Source organism: Sphaerodactylus townsendi, linkage group LG07 (assembly GCF_021028975.2).
Source record: "Sphaerodactylus townsendi isolate TG3544 linkage group LG07, MPM_Stown_v2.3, whole genome shotgun sequence".
NCBI lineage: Eukaryota > Metazoa > Chordata > Lepidosauria > Squamata > Sphaerodactylidae > Sphaerodactylus > Sphaerodactylus townsendi.
Window position 1 is genome coordinate 18,232,372 of NC_059431.1, and position 23,341 is coordinate 18,255,712.

Genomic DNA, 23,341 nt, shown 5'->3' on the forward strand with positions numbered 1-23,341 from the left:
CTGGGTTAGATGGAATGCTTCATTGGGAAAGTTCTGCTTTTTTTTTTACAGGGGAAGGTATTCCACAGCCTCCCCAACAATATTTGGAGCCCACCCTGTACTTGACATACTTTGGTCACTGTTCTAAAAATAGACCATGACAGAAAGGCTGAAAGGTGAAATCAAACATTTTACAATCATTTGTGCATAGGAATTTGTTCATAGTTTTTTTTAGTCCGGCCCTCCAACAGTCTGAGGGACAGTGAACTGGTCCCCTGTTTAAAAAGTTTGGGGACCCCTGATGTAAAGGATATTCGAAGTGTTAGAGTTATCCCTAATGGGGATTAATTAGTCACTTTTGGGACTAATTAAGCATGGTTGTAGAGGATTAAAGAGGGATGTCACTATGCCAAGATTTGCTACCTTTCTCTCCTGCAAGGAGACTCAAGTGGGCTTACATGCTCCTTTTCCTTCCTCTCCCCACAACAGACACCTTGTGAGGTAGGTGGGGCTGAGTGAGTTCTGAGGGAACTGTGACTATCCCAAGGTCACCCAGCTGGAGTGTAGGAGTGCAGAAATAGATCTGGTTCACCAGATAAGCCTCTGTCACTCAGGTGGAGGAGTGCAGAATCTAACCCACCTGCTCTTAACCACTACACCACGCTGGCACAAGGTCACCCAGCAAACTTCCATGGCGTGAATGAGAATTCAGACTTGGAACTTCTAGATGGTACTCTGACACTCTTAACCGTCATACCACACTGGTTGTCATGTTCAAGAGTTTTTACCTGCAGTCCTGACTTGTCGACTTGTTTGTATACTAGAATCTGAAGCCATTCCCAGAACCTTGTACGAACTAGTCTTGTACTAACTAGTCCTTTGACCTGGAAGCCATTAAAGTTTCTAGTTAGTCGAACTCTAGAGCACAGGTGTCAAACTTGTGGCCCTCCAGATGTTATGGACTACAGTTCCCATCATCCCCTGCCAGCATGCTGGCAGGGGATGATGGGAACTGTAGTCCATAACATCTGGAGGGGCGCTAGTTTGACACCTGTGCTCTAGATGTTCTAGTTGTCCCAGATTTGTGTTTGATAAAATCAGGTCTCATGCTTCTCCATCTTCCTGCATCCACAAAGTATCTTACTGTCCCCTGAAAATACCACCAAATAACTATTCCTGTTCAGAGCAAAATAGATGTACAGAATCAAGACTTGATAATTGTTCTCCCGAAGTTGAAGTGAGATTAATTAAAAAACAGGTTGATCATTGGCTGAAAACAAAGCAAGACAGCTGTGCATGCGCATGAAAATACTCAGTGATGGCTAGGTATTAAAACTGAATGATATCCACAGGCCTGTTGTACACATAACACATGTGTGCAGAGGGAATGGAGTATGCAGTTTATATTTTTAGTGAATATTTTAGAAATTTAAAAGGCATCTTTCTTTTTTACTCGTTGATACTAATTCTGTGCCTTCAAGAATGGTCTTACACATATCAATCCACATATCAATCCGCCTCACTAAAATTCATACCATGAAAAATCTCTCTTAGTTGGCTGACGCAGGTCTTGACAAATTTTCTTTGGCTGTAATTTCAGATTTTCTAGCCAAAATTTCAAGGCTAGAGTCATTTTTCAGCTTCGGAGCTTCATATTTTAGGGGTCATATTTTCTATTTGGTACTGCAGAACTTGATACTAACCTCTTTACAGTGTCTGCCAAGCTGAGACAAGAGTGTTGTGTATAGATAAATACAGGGTAACCTTGGGGCATATGGCTATAACAAAAAGCTGACCTCCAACTCGGTTTAACTTGTTTCTTCATTTAATTGAATGTTTGAGCCAGTACATAAAGCAACTGGTTAAGAAATTAATTCCTCCCTAAGCACTGATTTGTATAATGTTAAGTTTACATATACAAACAAGAAATGACAGGAACGTCATGCCCATTTATTTTTACACCTTATAAGAAAACATACCCTGATCTGGATGGCCCTGACTAGCTTGATCTTGTCAGATCTCAGGAGCTAAGCAGGGTTAGTCCTGGTTAGTACTTGGATGGGAGACCACCAAGTCCAGAGCAGCTATGCAGAGGCAGGCAATAATAGCATGGAGAGAAACACATCTTACTGTGACAGGCCTCTGAAAATGCTAGCCGTAGATGTGGGCAAAACACTGGGAGCAAAAACTATTAGTCCATTGTCACATAGCCTGGGAACCCACAACAGCTAATAACAAATTGCCTCTAAAAATATCTTACCGTAAATTGGTTACAACTTGATGGCGCTTCCCACCCCACCACCACTACAATGAAAGAGTGTGATGCAAAAATGTTAAACAGACTTAGCGCTGGATCCAGCCAGCTTATTCGTTTCCTCTTGGCCGGTTTCCTTCTTTATTATAGCCCCCATAGTATCTGGCTTTTGTCCATGAGCTTGATGATCTGATATATATTACCTTTTTTGTGGTCATATGGGCCTCTATTTTTCCTTTTTTCACCAGTGGGAAAAATGGTTGGGTCCAACCTTCGCCTTCCTACTGGAGATCTGCTAGGGTCAGTGGTGATGAACTCATGGTCACGGGTGCCAGAGGTGGCACTCAGAGCCCTTTCTGTAAGCACACATGCAACAGAGTCACACACCCCCCCCCCCCATCTAGGCTGGCTCTGGGGTCACGCTATTCCTCGCATTATTAGCATAAAACCTAACACCTGGTTTTCAGGAAGCAGTGTAAGGTAATTCCTGTTAAGATGCCATGTTAAACCCCACTCGAATTTTTTTTCATGCTGAAGAACTAACAGTGTGCGGATCCTTTTACCTGGGAGTCAGCAGCTCGGTTGCTGGCAATGGAGCTTGCATTTCACAAAGTGAAAACCCTCCTAGGGAGTCAGGATTCCACCACCAGCGTTGGTTAGTTGCATGGTTGCTTTCAAAGCAAAGCCACCGACTACCACCAAGCTTACTCCATAGTAACGCATGCCCAGAGCCAACCGTTTTTTCTAAACTAAAACCTCAGTATTCAGGTTAAATTGCTGTGTTGGCACTTTGCGATAAATAAGTGGGTTTTGGGTTGCAATTTGGGCACTCGGTCTTGAAAAGGTTCGCCATCACTGTGCTAGGAGATGCTACACAAAAGTCATTGCTGAAGATACCATGCTCCACGTTGGAATTTCTCTGTCCCAGTGCAACCTGGCATCTGGGATTTGTTAACTACTTGTTCTGCCAGAGATCCCTAATAGCTTTAGAACCCCCCTGTGTATGTGGGAGAGGGTATAGATAAATAGCTGTGGTGGTAGAGAACGAGTTGAATCTCTGCTGGAACTTTTTTTTTCATTGAGGGTCCCCCCCCCTTCCAGATTGTTTTTAGCACCAGAAAAAGAGAGGTACTATATGGTGTTAATGGCTATTGTAATGCCCTGGGTCTCTGCATTTCCGAGACTATGTTAAGGCTATATTAGTGTATGCAGAAGGCCAAGCAAGTATGATTTCTGTGTGTCAGATTGGCATCAAAGGAGCCAGCCTAGAAATAAGATGGAAATTCCGATCTTTAAATTGCTACAGAATTTGCAAGCAAAGGAGATTGTTCTGGCTGGCTTAATCAAACTGCTATGAAGTTATTTGCTTATCTTATCAGCTTTAGCGTAGGCCTCTGAGGGGAAAAAATAAATTAAGGGTAAAACGATGTTTGCACCGTTTGATGCAATGGGACAAAAAAAAAAAAAGCCAAACTTCAGGAATGTAATTTCAAGACTAGCATGAGTGTCCCAAAATACCGAAGTTATCTTGAGAGTTTTAAGCTTGGATCTTTCTGAGACCAGGTGCCTCTGAGCAGCATGGCAGCAGCAAGGCCATTGCTTTCACATCCTGCATGTGGCAGGTCTCCTAAAGAAGGCAAATCTGGTGGGCCACTGCGAGTAGCAGAGTGCTGCTGACTCAGATGGACTCTGGTCTGAATCCAGCAGAAGCTGGGGTTCTTATGTTCTTCCATGGGCTATACCTTTGAGGCAGAATATTGTGGAGGTAGAAGGAGAAGGAAAGGAGGCTTGTAGCAAATGAGGGCATTTTGGAGACTAACATGAAATTTGTGAGGCTTTTCCCAAGGGATTCAGGAGAGCCAAGCGTGGTATAGTGGTTAAGAGCAGGTGCAATTACTCTAATCTGGAAGGAACTGGGTTTTGATTCCCCAAGGCTCTGCCACTCTGAAGGCTGTGGAGAGCTTATCACATTGGTGGAACCAGATTAGATGGTGCACTCCAACACATGCCAGTTGGGTACTTGGGCCTGGGGCCTGAATCACAGTGTCCTTCGGGGCTTCTGTCAACCAGGTCCCCCACCCATCTCACACAGAGCAAGGTTTGAGGGGCGGGGGGAGCAGGGAAGGAGATTGTAAGCCCCTTTGAGTCTCCTTACAGTAGAGAAAGGGAGGATTTAAATCCAAACTCTTCCAGACTCTTATTACAGACTGACTAAGCCAAGTTCAAAGCCTTCTGGGAGAAAATGAAAAATGGCGACTCTGCTTTGGAAATATACCCACCAATAGCTGTTTGTGTCTATCTCTGATGCTGATCAGAACATAGAAATATGTCAGAGAACAGAAATAAATAAAAATTTGATTCTTTTGAGGCCTGTCTCCTTTTCTTAGAGATGATCTTTAATACTATATTGCGTGTGTTTTTGCCTCACTCTCTTCTGGAGAGCGCAGGAGGGTATACTTGGAGGCTCTTCCCTGTTCTATCTTCTCAACAACTTTGAGAAGTAGTAAGACTGAGAGAGAGTGAGTGACTGGCCCAGGGTTACCCAGAAAACTTTGCAGCAGAATGGGGATTTGAATATATGACTCGCAGAGATCCTAATTGTCTGTTCTAACCACTACATGAAAGCCATTCTTGGCTGACCAGGTTTGAGAAGCCTGTGCTGTTCTGTGACCCCTCCCTGATGTTCGAATTGATGGAGATCCTTAACTGGAGAGTATCAGGGAGAAGCTATAGTACAGGGCAGGGGCTAAGATCTACCTCCATGCTCTCTTGAAAGATCCCATGTTCAATCCCCCGCACCTCCATTTAAAAGGGTCAGGCAGTGGACAGAGTTGGTGGGCCATGCTCGGGAGGAGGCTGGTGCATGGCTTTATTTGCACCAAGATTTCTACAGCGGGTTGTGGTAGAGACCGCCAGAAGCTGTATGGGAAAACCAAAGAGTTTCCAGCAATTCCTAGAGCTACCCACCCTCACGCCAGAAGCTGTATGGGAAAACCAAAGAGTTTCCAGCAATTCCTAGAGCTACCCACCCTCACGTCCAGGATTTCCCTGGATATTTCCACATTGCTGCCTAGAGGGGTGGGAGGCAAATCAAGGTACCAACCTCGGAAGGCTCAAGTACTCCTAGTAGTAGGTGCTCAAGTTGGGGCCCTCATCCTGACTTCCCTTTCAGTGAGCTGTTGCCAGTCTGAGCAACAGAGGGTATTGGGGGGAAATGGCGCCTGGGAACAACACCATGCTCGGGGTGGCTCCAGATGGTTTTCACCTGTAATGGCAGCAGGCCTTCGGGCAGTGCCCCAGGTCTCCCGCCCCCCCCCAAGGGCCTGGGAGTGGAAGGAGGCGCTGATGGATGGACGCCGCAGCAGCAGGCCGGCTCCTGTCTTTAGGCTGGCTGGCTTTAGGCGCCTCCACCACACTGTCCCAGCTCTTCCGAGCCAGGTTGGCACGGGGAAGGAGACGGGTGGGGGGCAATTTTGTGCCCGCCAGCCCCCCGGTTAGGTCCAGGGTCATTTGGCCCCACCTGCCCCGTGGGCAGTATGCCACTGCTGAGCACTCAGTGCTGATGTTGATGGGCCACTGAGCTGATAAGACATCTTCATGAGCAGCTACATCCGAGAATGGGTACTTGACATCTGCCTTCCTTCTGTCTGAACACATCGTTGGAAGCTGGAGAAATGTAGGGGAGTGTTCAGGATGGACTCTATACTCACGCGCCTTTCTATAGTCGCAGGTGCGTAATCCTTAATCAGAGTAGCATGGACTATACTTATCATTTCGCCAGCATGGCCAATTGGCCATGCCAGCAGGTGCCGATGGGAATTGCAGTCCATAACATCTGAGTGCCAAAGAAGTTCGCCACCACTGCTCTTAAGGAGAGCTGCCCGGCTCCTGCATCCCCTCTAGACCAGTGGGTAGGAACCTTTAAACACTCAAAGAGCTCATTTGGACCTGCTTTCCATGGGGAAAAGAAAACACTTGGAGCCACAAGTAAAATTTTTTTGACATTTAAAACAAAGAGAACAGACTATATATATTGGGTTTTTTACCTTTTACTCAGCCATTCTGAGAAGCTGATGCACCTCACCTGCCACCTGCTGCAGGGCGTGGCAGGCAAGGATGGGGCCAGCGGCTCGGCTCTTGGAGCCACAGTGCAAGGGCAGAAGAGCCGCGAGACAGCGCTCTTGAGCCCCGAGGTGGGTCTCACCCCTGCTCCCAGACGCTTCCATCCATGGAGTTCGGGAGATACCTCAACAAGGGGAAATGAAGCAGGTGAAATTTTCCAGCAGGAAGATTATGAGGGAAATGTTTCATTAACATACAGGTTCAAGCACTCAGGTGTGACCTCAGCAGAGCAGACTTCTGAGTAAACTCACTCTATGGCTCTTGGCTGCTGCTGCCATCCAGAAGTAAGCACCTGGGCTAGAGGGGGAAGGCCGAGTCCTGTTATCATTCATCTGCCTATTTAACAGGACTCTATAATTCGGCAGCCACTGTGCTCTTGCTCTGAAGCACAGTAGCTCTGTGTATTCAGGGCCGGCTTTTATTCCTTGCCAGGACAGGTTCCAGGGTTTTCAAGTGTTCCTAGTGGAAGGGAGGCTTTCACTCCAGTTCCGTGGGAGGAGTGGTTCGTGTTGCTCAACTCGAGCTCTCAGATTGATTCGGGAGTGGCACCCTTTGGCAGTTCCAGGCACCTTTTCAGTCGTCCGTTTGCAGCTGTCCAGTAGAAGTGACTTGTTTTACGCACCGAGGTGGGTAAACCGAGATAGGATTAAGGGAGGGGCCGGGTTGGGATTCCTAGGGAAATTTTGGATTATTTTGTGGTAAGCAGAAAATCAGCGGGGAAGTTTTGATCCCTTCTTAAACTTGGGCTGACGAAGTAGGTGAATTAAAATTTGAAACCACGGCATCTTACCCAGCGTATCAGACTAGGATCTGGGAGATCCGAGTTCAAATCCCCACTGCTTAGGAAACTTGCCGGATGATCTTGGGTCAGTGACCCACATTCGACCTCATCTACCTCTCAGGTTTATTGTGAGGATAAAACGGAAGAGAGGAAAAAGATGTATCTTGCTTTAGGTTTCTCATTGGGGAGAAGGGTGGGGCATATATGAGGTAAATAAATTTCTTGCGGCTTTCTCACTTGGATGTCACTCAGTTCCTTTCCAATACAGGGATTAAACCTTATTGTTTTTCAGGTTGTTGTTTCACAATACCGCAATGCTCTTTCACTGAAATTCGATCCACACAAGAATTGTCTTCGATATTTGACTGTTTGATGTCCTTGAGGGTTTTTGGTGATTTGTCCAAAGAACACTACCTTCACTCACCACCTCAAATGGCGTTCACTGCTTTTTGTATTATTCATAGGTAAAAAAGTATTTACTTTGACGGAATATTCCCAGTTGCCTGCCTTCAGCTCCGGTAAAATCGCCTGTCTATTTGCGGCTGGATTTTATATAACGTGTAAAACTGGGGCATTTGCTGCAATGGCTTCAAGGACTTATATAACTTGTATGCATGTGTGAATTTTTTTCTGCAGACGTGGATTGTATCTTTGTGAGACATTGTGGCCGCTGCTAAGGCGGCACGCTGCCTTAGATCAAGAAAGATATGCTCTGAAATCCATTGTCGTTCCCCTGTTCTGTGTAGCCGGTACTGGCAGAGGTCAGACTGACAGGTAGACAGGACAGGTAAACTTTGGAACTCCTTGTTCCAAGATATGTTTTGCCCACTTGCTGTGGGCCTTTCTCATGTCTAGATAAATTGTTGTTCCAGAGGGCATTAGGTGAGGGCTGAATTGATTCACAGACACTGTACTGATAAAACCTTTCTGTTGCTGATTTAACCGGAGGCTGCTTAGTTTTATTGTTTTTTCCCCAGTGTTGAATAATTTTTATTGTTGTTGAAAACATTTGTTAGCCTTTCTTACAGAGCTCAAGTCATCTTTTAACTGAAAAAAATACCTAAAGTACAATACTTAAAAACATAATCCCTAACCTTGGGTAAATTAGACTTCTTTGCTACTGTGTTCGTGTTGCAGTTGTTTGATTTTGTTTTTACATCTTGCCTTGAGTGCTTTTGGGGCAGGCAGATGTGGGAGAAATATTCTAAAAGACAATCAGGGCCATTTTTTTTCTACTTAGAGATAATCTAGAGTCTCCTGCTCAAAGAGAACTTTTCTTACCTAGCACCTTGTATGGAGCAGCAGTGGCGTAGTGGTTAAGAGCAGGTGTATTCACCGAGGAACTGGTTTCATCTCATTTGCTGAGCTATGGAGTTTATCTGGGGAATTCAGATTAGCCTGTACACTCCCACACATGCCAGCTGGGTGACCTTGGGCTAATCACAGCTTCTCGGAGCTCTCTCAGCCCTACCTTCTTCACAGGGTGTTTGTTGTGAGGGGGGAAGGGCAAGGAGATTGTAAGCCCCTTTGAGTCTCCTACAGGAGAGGAAGGGGGAATATAAATCCAAGCTCCTCCTCCTCCTCCTCCTCCTCCTCCTCTTCTTCTTCTTCTTCTTCTTCTTCTTCTTCTTCTTCTTCTTCTTCTTCTTCCTCTTCCCTCTTCCCCTCTTCCTCTTCCTCTTCCTCTTCCTCTTCCTCTTCCTCTTCCTCTTCCTCTTCCTCTTCCTCTTCCTACTCTTCTTCCTCCTCTTCCTCTTCTTCCTCCTCTTCCTCTTCTTCCTCTTCTTCTCTTCTTTCATGTGTTTGGTAGACATGCTTGTCGTGACCCTATGCTTTTAGTGTAGCTGGGCCTGCAAGGCTGCACTCAGCCAGCAAAAGTGACCAAGGTGAAGTTAAAATGTGCACGGGTCTGGCTTGTTCTTCAAGATTCATCCGAGTTCCTCACTTTCTGTTCCTTCCTCTTCCCCTCCTCATGCAGAGAATCCCGAGTAGAAACTTACTCTCATGACCTATCACTTGTGCTGGTGTACAAGTCTCCCCCTTGTGATTAGCTGGGATTCTAAACCTGGATTCAGCTTTGGCTTAGCATCGTGGTCAGTGGGGAATAGGTATTGATTTACTTCATTTATAACTGGCCTGTCTCTCCAGCAGGAGCCCAAAGCAACTTACATTATTCTCCTCTCCTCTGTTTTATCATCACAACAACCCTGTGATGTCGGTTAGGCTGAGAATGTTACGTTCAGGTCAGATTCTCAACTGTGCATACCTTTTCCCTGCCCCTGAACTCACCGCTCCACAGATGAGAAAATCTCCAGTTTCCAAAAGCAGGGAAAGTTTCTTGCTCGTCTCTTCCCCTGTCCTAGTTCCACCTAGTTCCACTTTCCCCTGCCCTAGTTCCACCATTTGAGATCGATCAGAAGTGCTTCTCTTTTTTTTAACATCTAAAGATCTATCAATGGAGCAAAGGACTGTGCCAGTGAGAAGGAAGGAAGGAAGGAAGGAAGGAAGGAAGGAAGGAAGGAAGGAAGGAAGGAAGGAAGGAAGGAAGGAAGGAAGGAAGGAAGGAAGGAAGACACCAAAATGGAGTTGAAAGGAAACAAGCAAGGTAGTAGACAGCCAGGCAAAATGGCAGACTGGCTTCCCTCAGCTAGGGACGCTTCATAATGAGAGACTTTCCTTTGGAACAGAAAACTGAGAGGAAAACCTACTGCGGAGCTCACAGCCATGCCGCAAACGGCAAGTGCACAAAAGGCCTATGGCTGGAATGTCCAGAGGCATGCCACAGTAAGATGTGTTCCTCTCCATGGCACACTGCAAAGTGTTTTGGGTAGTTGGGTATTTCTTTTGTCCATCTCTGGAGTGAGAGAGGGATGAGGTGCATTTGCATGTGACCAGGGGAAGTTCACACAGAAGAAACAAATACCCAACTACACAGAACCCCGTGACACAGAGAAAAACACCTCTTACTGAAGCCAACCGCAGATGTAGGGGAAGTGCCCAGAGCTAAAATCACCAGATTGCAGCCACACAGCCTGGAAAACCCATGACAGCCAGTTGATTCCAGCTACGAAAACTTTTGACAATACAAAAAGAAACCTAATGACCTACCTCCAGGTATCTACAACATCAGAATGGAGCTTCACCCGAGCCAATTTCTCCAGTGGTTTGAGTGTCAGACAAGTATCTGGTGACCTAGGTTCAAATCCCACCCTGCCAGGGAAGCTTGCTGGAGGACCCTTGGGCCAGTCACATGCACATTTTGCCTAATGTGGAGCAGACCACAAGTGCAAAAATGGCCACAGATGTGGGTGAAACACGAGGAGCTAAAACTGCCAGACCACAGCTACACAGCTTGGAAAATCCACATACAGCACTGGGATTATTTGCTGAGTTCTGTTCACAAAGGGAAGAAGAGGGAGCAGCGCAGAAAAGTTTAGCAGTGTGCTGGATCGATGCACATTTTAACCTAACCATGGTTCAGTTTCCCATCTGAATCCAGCCACAGTGATTAATGTGTTCACCTATGCAGTGTTGCTCCTTTGCACCAATATCAGGACATGATTGTTTCTTGAATGCACCAGGGACAACGGTGCTCTAATTGTGTAGGGTATCCAAAGGTGTCTGCGTTATTGCCGAGTTAACTGGCTTTGACTAAGGTTTGGATGGCGGGATTCTCTCCTCCCCCAACTCCACTGCGTGCCATTAACAGGAGCGCTCCGCATTCAGCATGCAAAGGGAGTCAGAGGTGAACGAGGGGAAATAATGCGGCTGCAGAAAATGCGTGATGTTCTTCGCAGCTAAGAATGGCCTCCTCATTAGTGGATGAGCGTTTCAATGCAGCGGGCTCCGAGAGAGCTCTTCTGCAGAATGTTTTTGATGTAAAGAGTAGAGTTCACCCCTCTGTAATATTAATGACAAAGGATCAGAATCGGAAGGTAGCATGGTTTATTCAGGGTGTCCTTGAAAGCCTTTGAAAAACAAAGTAGCTGACTACGCAACTAATGGGATGGTGTCTGGGTTCCTGGCCTGGTTTTTTTTTTGCTAGAATGCCTTCCGTCCTAGTGTGGTTGTGGTTCCTTGTGTTGCAGGTTGCCATGTCTCTGCAACACCACAGTGCAAAACCGGTGCACCCAATATTGGCTATTTTACAATGGTTGCGCTATAGCCATCTCTTGCAACTAAGCATTCCTATGTGGACAAGACCGTCCAGGTGTAAAAGCCTGCTATTGTACAACAATAACACAATTTCCAACAATGGGCGGATGCAGCCTCATATGGCATTGGGGCAAGGAGAGAGGCATTTTACACACTAATGGGGGGGGGTCCTGTTCATAAGGGGGAGCTGTTGATGAATTTGGGTTTTTTTAACTCCTCCGATCCTCCCATGACAAGGAGGCATCTGCTGAAATGCACTCCTTTACACAAAGACACAGGAGACCCTGGTCACCTTAGACCCGTGGTGGCAAACCTTTTCGAGACCGAGTGCCCAAATTGCAACCCAAAACCCACTTATTTATCGCAAAGTGCCAATGCGGCAATTTAACCTGGATACTGAGGTTTTAGTTTAGAAAGACGGTTGGCTCCGAGGAGTAAGCTTGGTGGTAGTCGGTAGCTTTGCTTTGAAGCAACCATGCAACTCTTCCAACTGGTGAATCACGACCCTAGGAGGGTTTACTCAGAAGCAAGCCCATTGCCAGCAACCGAGCTTACTCCCAGGTAAAGGATCACACCTTAGTTCTTCGCATGAAAATCAGCACTTAACAGGGTTACCTACACTGCTTCCCCAAAACAAGGTCTTAGGTTTAATGCTAATAATTGAGCCCAGCAGCCCAGGCCAGCCTAGATGGGGGGGGGGGGCGACTCTGTTTGTGTGTGCCCACAGAAAGGGCTCTGAGTGCCACCTCTGGCACCTGTGCCATAGGTTCGCCACCACTGCCTTAGACCAGAGGTGTCAAACTCACGGTCCTCCAGGTGTTATGGACTACAGTTCCCATCATCCCTTGCCAGCATCATGCTGGCAGGGGATGGTGGGAACTGTAGTCCATAACATCTGGAGGGCCATAGGTTCGCCACCACTGCCTTAGACAGAGCCAGCTGTGGGTTGCTGGCAAGCAGAATGTGGGTGCCCAAAGGTATGGAAATAGCACCCAGGCGACTCAAAAGCATGGCTGCTCTTAAAGGAAATAGTCTAGCCACGTCATGCTTAACCGCAGAAACAGAGTTCAAGAATCGCAGGACCATCCAGTAACAGGGACTCCTGCCCCGCAAGCTACTAGCCCAGTGATGGCGAACCTTTTCGAGATCGAGTGCACAAACTACAACCCAAAACCCACTTATTTATCGCAAAGCGCCCACACGGCAATTTAACCTGAATACTGAGGTTTTAGTTTAGAAAAAACGGTTGGCTCCGAGGCGTGCGTTGCTCAGGAGTAAGCTTGGTGATAGTCAGTGGCTTTGCTTTGAAGCAACCATGCAACTCTTCCAATGGGTGAATCACGACCCTAGGAGGGTTTACTCAGAAGCAAGCCCCATTGCCAGCAACCGAGCTTACTCCCAGGTAAAGGATCATGCTTTAGTTCTTTGCATGAAAATCAGTGGGGTTTAACAGCGCTTAACAGGGTTATCTACACTACTTCTCCAAAACTAGGTCTTAGGTTTAATGCTAATAATCGAGCCCAGCAGCCCAGGCCAGCCTAGATATGTTGGGGGGGGGGCACTCTGTTTGCACGTGCCCACAGAAAGGGCTCTGAGTTCGCCACCAATGTACTAGCCCCTTCCGCACATGCAGAATAATGCACTTTCAATCCACTTTCACAGTTGTTTGCAAGTGGATTTTGCTATTCCGCACAGTAAAATCCAGCTTCAAAGTGCATTGAAAGTGGATTGAAAGTGCATCGTTCTGCATGGGTGGAAGGGGCCACTGTGTGGAATAAGGTGTTCGGTCCTGAAATGTGTTAACTTCGGGTGACATACCTGGGTCAAAAGTTTCACTTTATTTACCTAATTCATACCCCAATTTTCTCCCCGGTGGGAATTCGACATAGCTTATACAATTATCCTCTCCACTATTTTATCTTTCAAATACGATTGTATAGGGTCTGGACTAAAGTGGGCAATACGAAGACCTCACTAACGTTTCCCTCCCGAATCAGCTTCCTTTTTATACCAACTTGCATAAAACTTTGGCAGTCTCTGGAGATGTTTCCCTATGGAGCATGTTGCATGTGGCCATGATGCCGCCTGTTTCCATTCCTTGAGATTATTACGTAAGAGAAGGAAGAAGGAATTCTTTCTTATTACATAAGTTACTCCTGGTATGTGCAAGGGAGAGACCGTGGTGGAAAGCTCTGGAGGATTCCTGCAGTTTCATCACCTTTCGATGCAGAAAGAATCTCGGTCCCAGAGGTGGGATCCAGCAGGTTCTCACAGGTTCCCGAGAGTAGGTTGCTAATTATTTGTGTGTGCCGAGAGGGGGTTACTAATTGGTGATTTTGCTCGTGATTTTTGCCTTAGTGCCCTCCTCCGCTCCTCAGCAGTAGTGCGCAGAACTTGAAGCAGTCTAGCAGGAGGTGCACCGGCGTGTGTGGCAGCCTGCGTCTGTGTGCATTCGTTTTCCGCCGAAGGACCGGCGCAGTGGCTGGGTCCTTGCCACAGCCCCGCCCAGCAATGCCCCGCCCCCGGAATGCCTGGTCACGCCCCCGTCGTGCCCCGCCCAGCCCCATTGGCGCTACACCACTGTTTGAATCCCACCACCATGGGAACCTGTTACTAAAATTTTTGGGTCCCACCACTGCTCGGTCCTATTGTGTAAGCGCTTCTCATGTATGTGAGATCCCATTAAGATAATTGTTGACTGTGTGTCATGTTTGTCATGGCAAAGACTGACAAGTATTCAATGCCCTTTCCAAGACACCAGTTGAACACTTGGCTGTTACCATGATATAGGCACAACATTAAAGTTCCCTACTATGTCTCATCCAAAGCTTGGGGCAATGGGAGAGACAAAAATCTGATGCCTAAAACTTGCAGAGTAAGTAACAGATTAGTAAATATTTTGGGACACAAATGTGAAGGCGCAGCAAGGGGGTGTGTGAAAAATTTGTGGGGGACAGAGTGTGTACCTTATTTTTCAAGGCCCTTTTCCAGTTTTTCCCCTGGAAAAATTGTAAATTTGGGAGAGTACTGAAAAAACTCCTGTAAAATATTTTCTCTTTTAGAATCAGTGAAATGCTTTTATTGACAAGTTGGGCATGCAGTAGAAATAGACAACTCTCTGAGAGCCAGCATGGTGTAGTGGTCAAGAGAAGGTGGATTCTAATCTGGAAAACTGGGTTTGATTGCCCCACTCCTCCACCTGAGTGGCAGAGGCTTATCTGGTGAACCAGATGTGTTTCCACACTCCTACTGGGTGACCTTGGGCTAGTCACAGTTCTTTGGAACTCTCTCAGCCCTACCTACCTCACAAGGGGAGAGGAGGGGAAAGGAGAGGAGAGGAGAGGAGGGGAAAGGAGCTTGTAAGCCCCCTTGAGTCTCCTTACAGGAGAGAAAAGTAGGGTATAAATTCATGGGGGGGTTGGGGATCCATTTGGGGGGTTGGGGAATCCATTTCCCTGGGTACCAAAAAATCCCGCATACTATCCAGACCCCCTGAATATATCCAAAAAATACTAGTGATTTCAGTGATATATTTGGACTGCAAATATCTCGATGCATATCACTAAATCAAGATGCATTTCTGCATTTCATAAAATGCCACCTTGGCTACATTTCATTTCATTTTTTCATTTCACTTTATATTTATACCCCGCCCTATCCCCGAAGGGCTCAGGGCGGCTAACAACATGATAAACAGATACATCTTGGCAAGGGGGCACCTGTGAATGTTAAATTACACTGGGGAGAGAATGGAAGAAGAAGAGTTTGGGTTTATATCCCCCTTTCTCTCCTGTAAGGAGACTCAAAGGGGTTTACAATCTCCTACCCCCCACACACATACCCTGTGAGGAGGGTGGGGCTGAGAGAACTCTGAAGAACTGTGACTAGCCCAAGGTCACCCAGCTGGCATGCGTTGGGCTGCGCAGGCTAATTTGGTTTACCAGATAAGCTTCCACAGCTCAAGTGGCAGAGCGGGGAATCAAACCCAGTTCTCCAGATTAGAGTGCCCCTTCTCTTAACAACTATACCACGCTGGCTCTCAGAAGGAAGAATTTGCATTCCCTTTTCAATGGGGGTCCACCCGCCGCCGAGTGGTTCCCTCTTGTTCCTCCCCCCCCCCCCAATGATTTGGTAATAACTAGTGTCAAATTGACAATCCCCCATCAGACTAAAGTTCACATTCTTCTTTGTGCCCTTGATGGGAAAACTGCTGCCAGTATTAAAAGGATAACATCTTGAGGATTACCTCCTCTTTGTTAAGTGGTATCGAATATCCTTCACAAAAGGGCAGAGGTGGAAGGAATGCCTTTGCTAACACTTTACATTTTTTAGACCCGTACTGACTTTTCAGGCGTTCCGGGAGGCGGATGGAAGCTGGCCATTTATGTCTGAAAGCATCTTGGGGTTTCGGCAGTTAATCTCTTTCTCACCTTTGTGTGCAACCGGAGCTCAAATGCTGAAAGTGTATTTAGTCTCTTTGAATTCTGAAAAAGCATTTCTGAGTAAACGGTGTGCAGGAAATGATTGTCACCTAGAATAGGCGCCTGGGTCAAGTCTGAATGCTGATGGTCGGGGTAGATAAACTCTACTTCTCCCAGGTGTGTAAATCTGATGTAAAACAGATGGCCAGTCAAGGGGAGGGGGGTCTATTAACCTATTCTCTAATTCCCTTAATATGATGGCTATGGACCGGTTCCTCTGCCCCCCTTTTTTTGTGGGGGTCAGTGCCTCTGCATTCCATGGTGAGCAGATGCTTGCAGAGTCCTTTCTGTAGGAACGTGTTTTCCATGCTGTAGATAACGCATGCGGTAAAATTTGTAATGCTTCCCGAGTTTGTTTGTGCAAGTTTATAGATCTATTAGAACCTGTCTGAATGCTTTCTGTTTGTTGGTTTGTTTTTTTGCAGGAGGAATCTCGTATCCTCAGAGTGAAAGTTGTTGCTGGGATAGATCTAGCCAAAAAGGACATTTTTGGAGCCAGGTATGTATGTTGCCATTTTTGTGGATTGTGACCCCCAGGCTAACAGGCAGTGGTTGGGCTTTTGCATTGGCGGCTGCAAAAAGTTGAAAGAAGATTTTGGAGCCGAAACTAACTATATGGAATGAATGGGGTTATATTTTGCTCGGTGGATTTTTGCCCATGGGTGTCCTGCCCTCCTGACCTGTGCTCTTTTTTCTGTTCAGGTCTTTGGCTGATGCGATTGCTAAATAAAATTGACAGGGCGACATCCAAAGCTACAATCTAATCATAAGCATTTATTCCTGCGTTGTCTCGCCAAGTTGGAAACTCCAGAGGTGAAATTATTGGTCTGGGTCAACAGTAGCACAAAATTCTAAGATGTGTGGTCTACTGTTACTCTAGAACGGTCCAAGGATCCTGCTCTGAATCTTTAAATTAAGGGATTTAAAGATGAATAGTGAATATTTTGCAAAACCTTTCCTTGTGCTCTGGTGGGTGCCCTACGTCCCCAGTGGCTGATGATAACATAGATGAAATCTGAACCTGGACCCCAGCTGCAATAGAGTGGGTTGACTTTTATATAATAAAATAAGACTAGAGCCGTGGTGGCGAACCTTTGGCACTCCAGATGTTCATGGACTACAACCAATTGGCCATGCTGGCAGGGGCTGATGGGAATTGTAGTCCATAACATCTGGAGTGCCAAAGGTTCACCACCACTGGACTAGAGTGAGGATTTGACGATGCCGCTTTTCCAGAATGTGTTGCCTTTGCTGGGTTTGTAAGTGAAACTCAGAAGGGCATGAAGAATACGGATTATTTAAGCAAACATGAGAACTAAAATCGGTTGGATATTCTGGTTTGACACGGAAGAACTCTGAATATCTTAGACATCTGAAAACTGAGAAACCCAAGATGATTTATAGTGGTTAGGAAGAGAAAGACCTCGTGTTTTTCTCTTGACTTCTTGCCCCCTTATGCACTTAATATTTCCAGTTGGTTGGGGGGGCAAAGGGTTGCCAGGTGGGGTGGACTTGCTGGGGGGAATAGCAGCTTGGACTTGGGTGGCAGGAAGGAAATCTGTATAACAGTATTAGCTAAAGACTTGCAAATCAAAGGACTGCTGCTGGGTTGAGAACTTCTGAGCTATTGGGTCGAAGGTGTTATGAGCTTGGAAGCTCCACCTTCAAATGTTGCCTCGGTCAAGAATGTGTTAGAGGGCTTTTAGGGCAAGCTGTTCAGCTCTCAGGTTGGACAGGCATGCCTTTGCTGACATCAGCAAGCTGTAGGTGGAGTCTGAGCAATGATCAAGACAGGGCCACCACCTGGGATCAATCAAAAGGTGAATGACTTCAGTGGTGCCCCATCCCATGATTTGTGGATTCTTCACTATAACCAGGCAGTTTATCTTGGAATGGCGTCGATTGCTTTGCGGTGAACGGCCCACATGTAGAAGCGACGTCTGTAGATGCTAAATAATCTTGGACTACCAATGTCTTCAGAGACATCTTCCCACAATGCACCTCTTCCTGCTACCACTGCTGATGCATCAACTTCTCCAGCCAGCAGACTCCTGAATAGGTCTCCAAAGTTTCCACTTCTGTGCGCGTTCTTGAATTAGTAGATAGTCAATAGATTTTATTGTTGGTCATCGACCATCACAGTTCCTTACATAAAAAAATACATCCTGTAAAAGTTCAAATATATATATAAACTATATTTAAATTAAGTTAAAATCATTAACGTTGCATACAGATATCCGCCTTCAACCTCATTCTCCTAGCAGCATGGGCAAATATAGCCATTCGACTTGAGATATAATGGTCAAAGTCTGCTAACAGAAAGATCAACTTTTCCTCATGGCTCCTGTCCTTCACTAATGACAGAAGAAGAAGAAGAGGAAGAGGAAGAGGAAGAGGAAGAAGAAGAAGAAGAGTTTGGATTTTTATCCCCCCTTTCTCTCCTGCAGGAGACTCAAAGGGACTTACAATCTCCTTGCCCTTCCCCCCTCACAACAAACACCCTGTGAGGTAGGTGGGGCTGAGAGAGCTCCAAGAAGCTGTGACTAGCCCAAGGTTACCCAGCTGGCGTGTGTGGGAGTGCACAGGCTAATCTGAATTCCCCAGATAAGCCTCCACAGCTCAGGCGGCAGAGCTGGGAATCAAACCCGGTTCCTCCAGATTAGATACACAAGCTCTTAACCTCTTACGCCACTGCTGCTCCTTATAAATCCCATAATGTACTTTTTCCTGGGCTCATCATACACGGGCCTTTCTAAAACATAGTGCACTAAGTCTTCTTCCCTACCACAACCACATATGCAATTTTTACTTATCCCTCCTTCCTTAGAGTATAGTGCCTTTCTCATTGCTGTAGTGGGTGTAGTGGGTGATTCGATCATTAGGAATATAGAGAGTTGGGTTTGTGACAGGCGTGATGACCGCATGGTGACTTTCCTGCCTGGTGCGAAGGTTGCGGATGTCACGCTTCGTCTAGATAGGCTGTTAGACAGTGCTGGGGTGGAGTCAGCAGTTGTGGTCCACATTGGTACCAATGACATTGGGAAATGTAGCCGGGAGGTTCTGGAAGCTAAATTTAGGCTGCTAGGAAAAAGGTTAAAATCCAGGACCCCCAAGGTGGCATTCTCCGAGAAATGCTACCTGTTCCACAGCGCAGGGAGTGAGCTAGGCAAGCGGAGATACAGGGTCTCAATGCGTGGATGAGAAGGTGAGTGTAAGGCAGAGGGTTTTCAGCTTTGTCAGGGAACTGGGGAACCTTTTGGGATAAGGCAGGCCTGTACAAACGGGGACGAGGCTTCATCTTAACCAAAGAGGAACCAGGCTGCTGGCGCCAACAACATTAAAAAAAAGGTGGCAGAACAGCTTTTAAACTGATCCCTGGGGGAAAGCCGAGCAGGAGCTGAGGTGACTTTCGGTTCGGAATACAAGAGTCCATGGGGATGCAGACAGAGAGAGGAGGTTTTTCTAAATCAACCACATACAAAGCGTGGAGCATAGCAATGTGATAAGTGATAGTGTCTACAAAAAGGCTAGAGAGGGCAAAACACATAAATCCCAGGTTAGAGACAGAGTATACAAGTGTCTCTATGCTAATAGTAAAAGCATTCAACCTTTCTAAATGGGAGCTCGGAGTAACAGAGTCTTTGAAGGAGGGACGGTGATGATAGTGGGCAATCCACAGAGACATGGTGGAATGAGGGAGAACCAGTGGGATGCTGTTTATCCCCAGGTTACACAGGCTCTACAGGAAGGGGATAGGACCGGGCTGTGATTGGGGTGGGGTGGCCCTCTACATCGTAAAGAGAGCATAGTGTCACATAAAATAGACAATGGTGGCAGGGGGAGCTGATTCCTCTACAGAAGCACTGTGGATATCAATACCAGGGGTGAAGCATAGTTCTAACATTAGGAATATATTATCGTCCCCCTGACCAAAGAGAAGTGCACAAGAGGATTCTGAGATGGAAAAAAAGAAATTAGAGAGGCCAACAAAAGCAAAAATGTGCGTGGTAATGGGCGATTTTAACTATCCCCATATAAACTGGAAAATGCATGTTCAGGGTCATAGTAAGGAGAGAACATTCCGGGATATGCTAAATGACTGTGGCTTAGAGCAGATAGGTTGTAGAACCAACCAGGGAGATGTGATCCTAGATCTAATTCTATATGTGGGACCCAGGACCTGGTCTTGGGGGGGGAAGTCAGTGTTGTTGAGCCGATAGGGAACAGCGACCACAATGCTCGTCAGATCTCAGTATCTCTGCATCACCGAACAAGTGACAAAACTACTAATGTAGTTACATTTGCCTTCAGAAAGGGAAATTCTCTCAAAGATGATGGGGATAGTGATGCATGAGGGAAGCTGAAAGGAAAATTAAGAGAGTCAAAAATGTCCAAGATGCTTGGAGGTTATTTAAAAACACAGTCTTAAAAGCTCAGCTGGAATGTGTTCCAGAGGTTAGGAAAGGCAGCGCCTAGTCCAAAAGAAAGTCACCATGGTTAACAAGGGAGGTTGAGAAATTATTAGGGAAAAAAGATGTCTTTTAGAAAATGGAAGTCCAACTTAACTGATGAAGAATACCAGAGAGTACACAAATGGTGAAAAAAGAGAAGCATGTTAGCTGTAAGGGAGGCAAAAAAAGGATTATGAGGAACGTGATATCTGCTAACATCAAGAAGATTCAGCAACAAACAGTTCTTCAAGTACACTCAAAAGTAGGAAGCCAGCTAGGGTAGCGGTAGGGTCCGCGTTAGATGATGAAGGAACAAAAAAAGGTGCGCTAAAAGATGACAGGGAGATTGCAGGAGAAGCTGAATGAATTCTTTGCATCTCGTCTTCACCCAAGAGGAGGTGAGGAAAATTCCTGCACCTGAACCAAGCTTCTTAGGAGGTGAATCCGAGGAACTAGCTAACATAGTGGTGGTGATTGGCGCTAGTCTCTGGCAGCTGCCATTGATAAACCAAATGCTACCAAATCCCCTGGCCCAGATTGCATTCATCCAAGAGTTCTTAAAGAGCTCTGCATGAAATTGCTGATGTTCTCACTTTAATATGCAACTTATCCTTGAAATCAGGCTCCATCCCTGAAGACTGGAAGATGGCCAATGTCACACCAATTCTTAAGCTAAGTGGTCTCAGGGGGACCTAGGAAATTACATGCCAGTCAGGTTGACATCCGTTCCTGGTAAACTAGTAGAACCTATCACTAAAGCTAAAATTATTAAACATGTAGAAAAGCAAGACCCGCTGAGGAAGAGTCAGCATAATATTTTAGAGGTAAGTCCTGTCTTGCAAACTTACTAGAGTTCTTTAAGGGTGTAAACAGACATGTGGATAAGGGGGAACCAGTGGACAACACCACTTGGATTTCCAAAAAAGGCTTTTGACAAAGTTCCTCATCAGAGACTGGGTTTATAAAACTCGCCAGCAATGAAGGAATAAGAGGGGAAGTCCCTCCCATGGATTAAAAACTGGTTGAGGAACAGGAAACAAAGGGTGGGTATAAATGGGAAGTTCTCTCAAGCAATGGAGAGATGTCGGGAGTGGTGTCCCCCAAGGATCCGTTTTGGGACCAGTGCTCTTTAACCTATTCATAAAATGACCTGGAAGTAGGGGTGGGTAGTGTGGGTGGCCAAGTTTGCAGATGATACCTGAATTATGTAGGGTATGAAGTCCCCAAAGGATTTTAAGAGCTCCAAGCCGGACCTTACTAAATTAGGTGAGTGGGCTAAGAAATGTCAAATGCAGTTCAATCAGCAAAATGTAAAGTGATGCACATAGGGGCAAAAAATCCAAACTTCACATACATCGCTTACAGGGGTTGTGCCATCAGTCACATCCGTGGAAAGGGATTTGGGGCGCCTTGGCTGGAGAAGTCCAATGGGAACGTCATCTCAATGTATGGCAGCTGTGAAAAAGGTAAACTCTATGCTGGGGATAATTAGGAAAGGAGTTGATAATAAAACTGCAAGGATTGTCATGCCCTTATATAAAGCAGTGCAAAATAATCACACTTGTTACCAGGTTCAGTTCACGCCACATCCTCAAAAAAAGGACATTCTAAGAGATAGAAAAAGTGCAGAGAAGGGCAACCAGGATGATTGAAGGCTAATTGGAGCACCTCCCTTATGAGGAGAGGCCTGCAGCGCTTTGGGACTCCTTAGTTTGGAGAGGAGACGTCTGAGGGGGGATATGATTGAAGTCTCCAAAATTACGTATGGGGTAGAAAATGTTGCATTAGAGAGAAATTTTTCTCTCTTTCTCAAAGCAATACTAGAAACCAGGGGGCACCATTGAAAATGCTTTTGGGGAAGAATTAGGACTAATAAAAGGAAACACTTCTTCACTAACGCAGACGGTGTTTGGAATATACACATGGAGGTGGTGGATGGCCACTGAAACCCGGGATAGCTTTAAAAGGGGCTTGGACAGATTTATGGAGGAGAAGTTTCCATCCATGGCTACCAAATCTTGATCCTCCTTGATCTCAGATTGCAAATGCCTTAGCAGACTAGGGAAAGCTCAGGGAGCAGCAGCAGCAGAAAGAAGGCCATTGCGTTCACATCCTGCATGTGAGCTCCCAAAGGCACCTGGTGGGCCACTGCGAGTAGCAGAATGCTGGACTAGATGGACTCTGGTCTGATCCAGCAGGCTAGTTCTTATGTTCTTATGTTCTAATGGAATGGAATCTCAGATTAGTCAACTCGCTTCTAAAGACATACGTTGATATGTTTTTTAGATATGTTGATCTTGAATGATCTTGTTAGAATAGCTTAAAATAGGGGGCATTCTTGGACTGATTGTTTTGCTCCTATCTATTCTTGTGTCCATGGTGAATTAGGTTATTCTAGTGGATGTTAGAAGGTTATGCTCCATCTCCCACCCTTTTGTGTCTTCCCTGACTCCCTCGATGTCAAAGTATTCCTATTTTTCATAATTAATTTGTAAAATCTTGATCATTAATGATGGAATACCAAACAAATGTTTGTGTGCTTTTCTGGTTGGGCAAAAGAATTTGGGTTTCTCTGTTAGAGAATTCGGAGTGTTTTTATATGGATGAGATTATTTTTTCCCCCATGCGTACACTATCAGGCATGATGGTGAGTCAGCTGCTCAAAATACGGAGGTTGGTAAATTTAAAAATGCAGCAATTTAAGTTGTGAAGCTGCAATTTGATGTTCCTACTTATTTTATCTCCTAGGGATGATTGTCCCTGTTCTGTTAGTATTTGGAATGCATGCCACGTTACAAAATGCACGAGGCACTCGCCACGCGTGCCGAATTTGACGTGCACGTAGTGTTAAAACGCTTAGAAGCCAGGGGCCGCTCCTTTCATGGTCGCTATTGTTAAGGGGCATATTCCTGAGGTAAGCAGTGCCCCTTCGCTCTTGATGAGAAACTCATTCATTTGTGCGTGGGAATCTGATCTGAGTCAAAATTGCAAGGCAGAATCGGTCTCTAGTTTCAGGAGCCTGGAATAGAACCGAGTGGGAAAAAAAATCCTCTGAAATTTCACTCTTGATATTTTCGAAAGCACCTCCAGTTTTTCAGTGCGTTTGGAATGCCTTTCC

At 45.9% G+C, this 23,341-nt stretch overlaps 1 protein-coding gene across 2 annotated transcripts in view; it reads left to right on the forward strand.

Annotated features, from left to right (window-relative positions):
* The window catches only part of NEDD4L (NEDD4 like E3 ubiquitin protein ligase), a 301,785-nt gene that overhangs the window by 84,290 nt on the left and 194,154 nt on the right, over nucleotides 1-23,341 (forward strand). For both annotated transcript variants that reach the window (XM_048503553.1, XM_048503552.1), the window contains exon 2: nucleotides 16,198-16,271. In XM_048503553.1, the coding sequence (XP_048359510.1) occupies nucleotides 16,198-16,271 (74 nt within the window). The remainder of the gene's footprint in view (nucleotides 1-16,197; nucleotides 16,272-23,341) is intronic.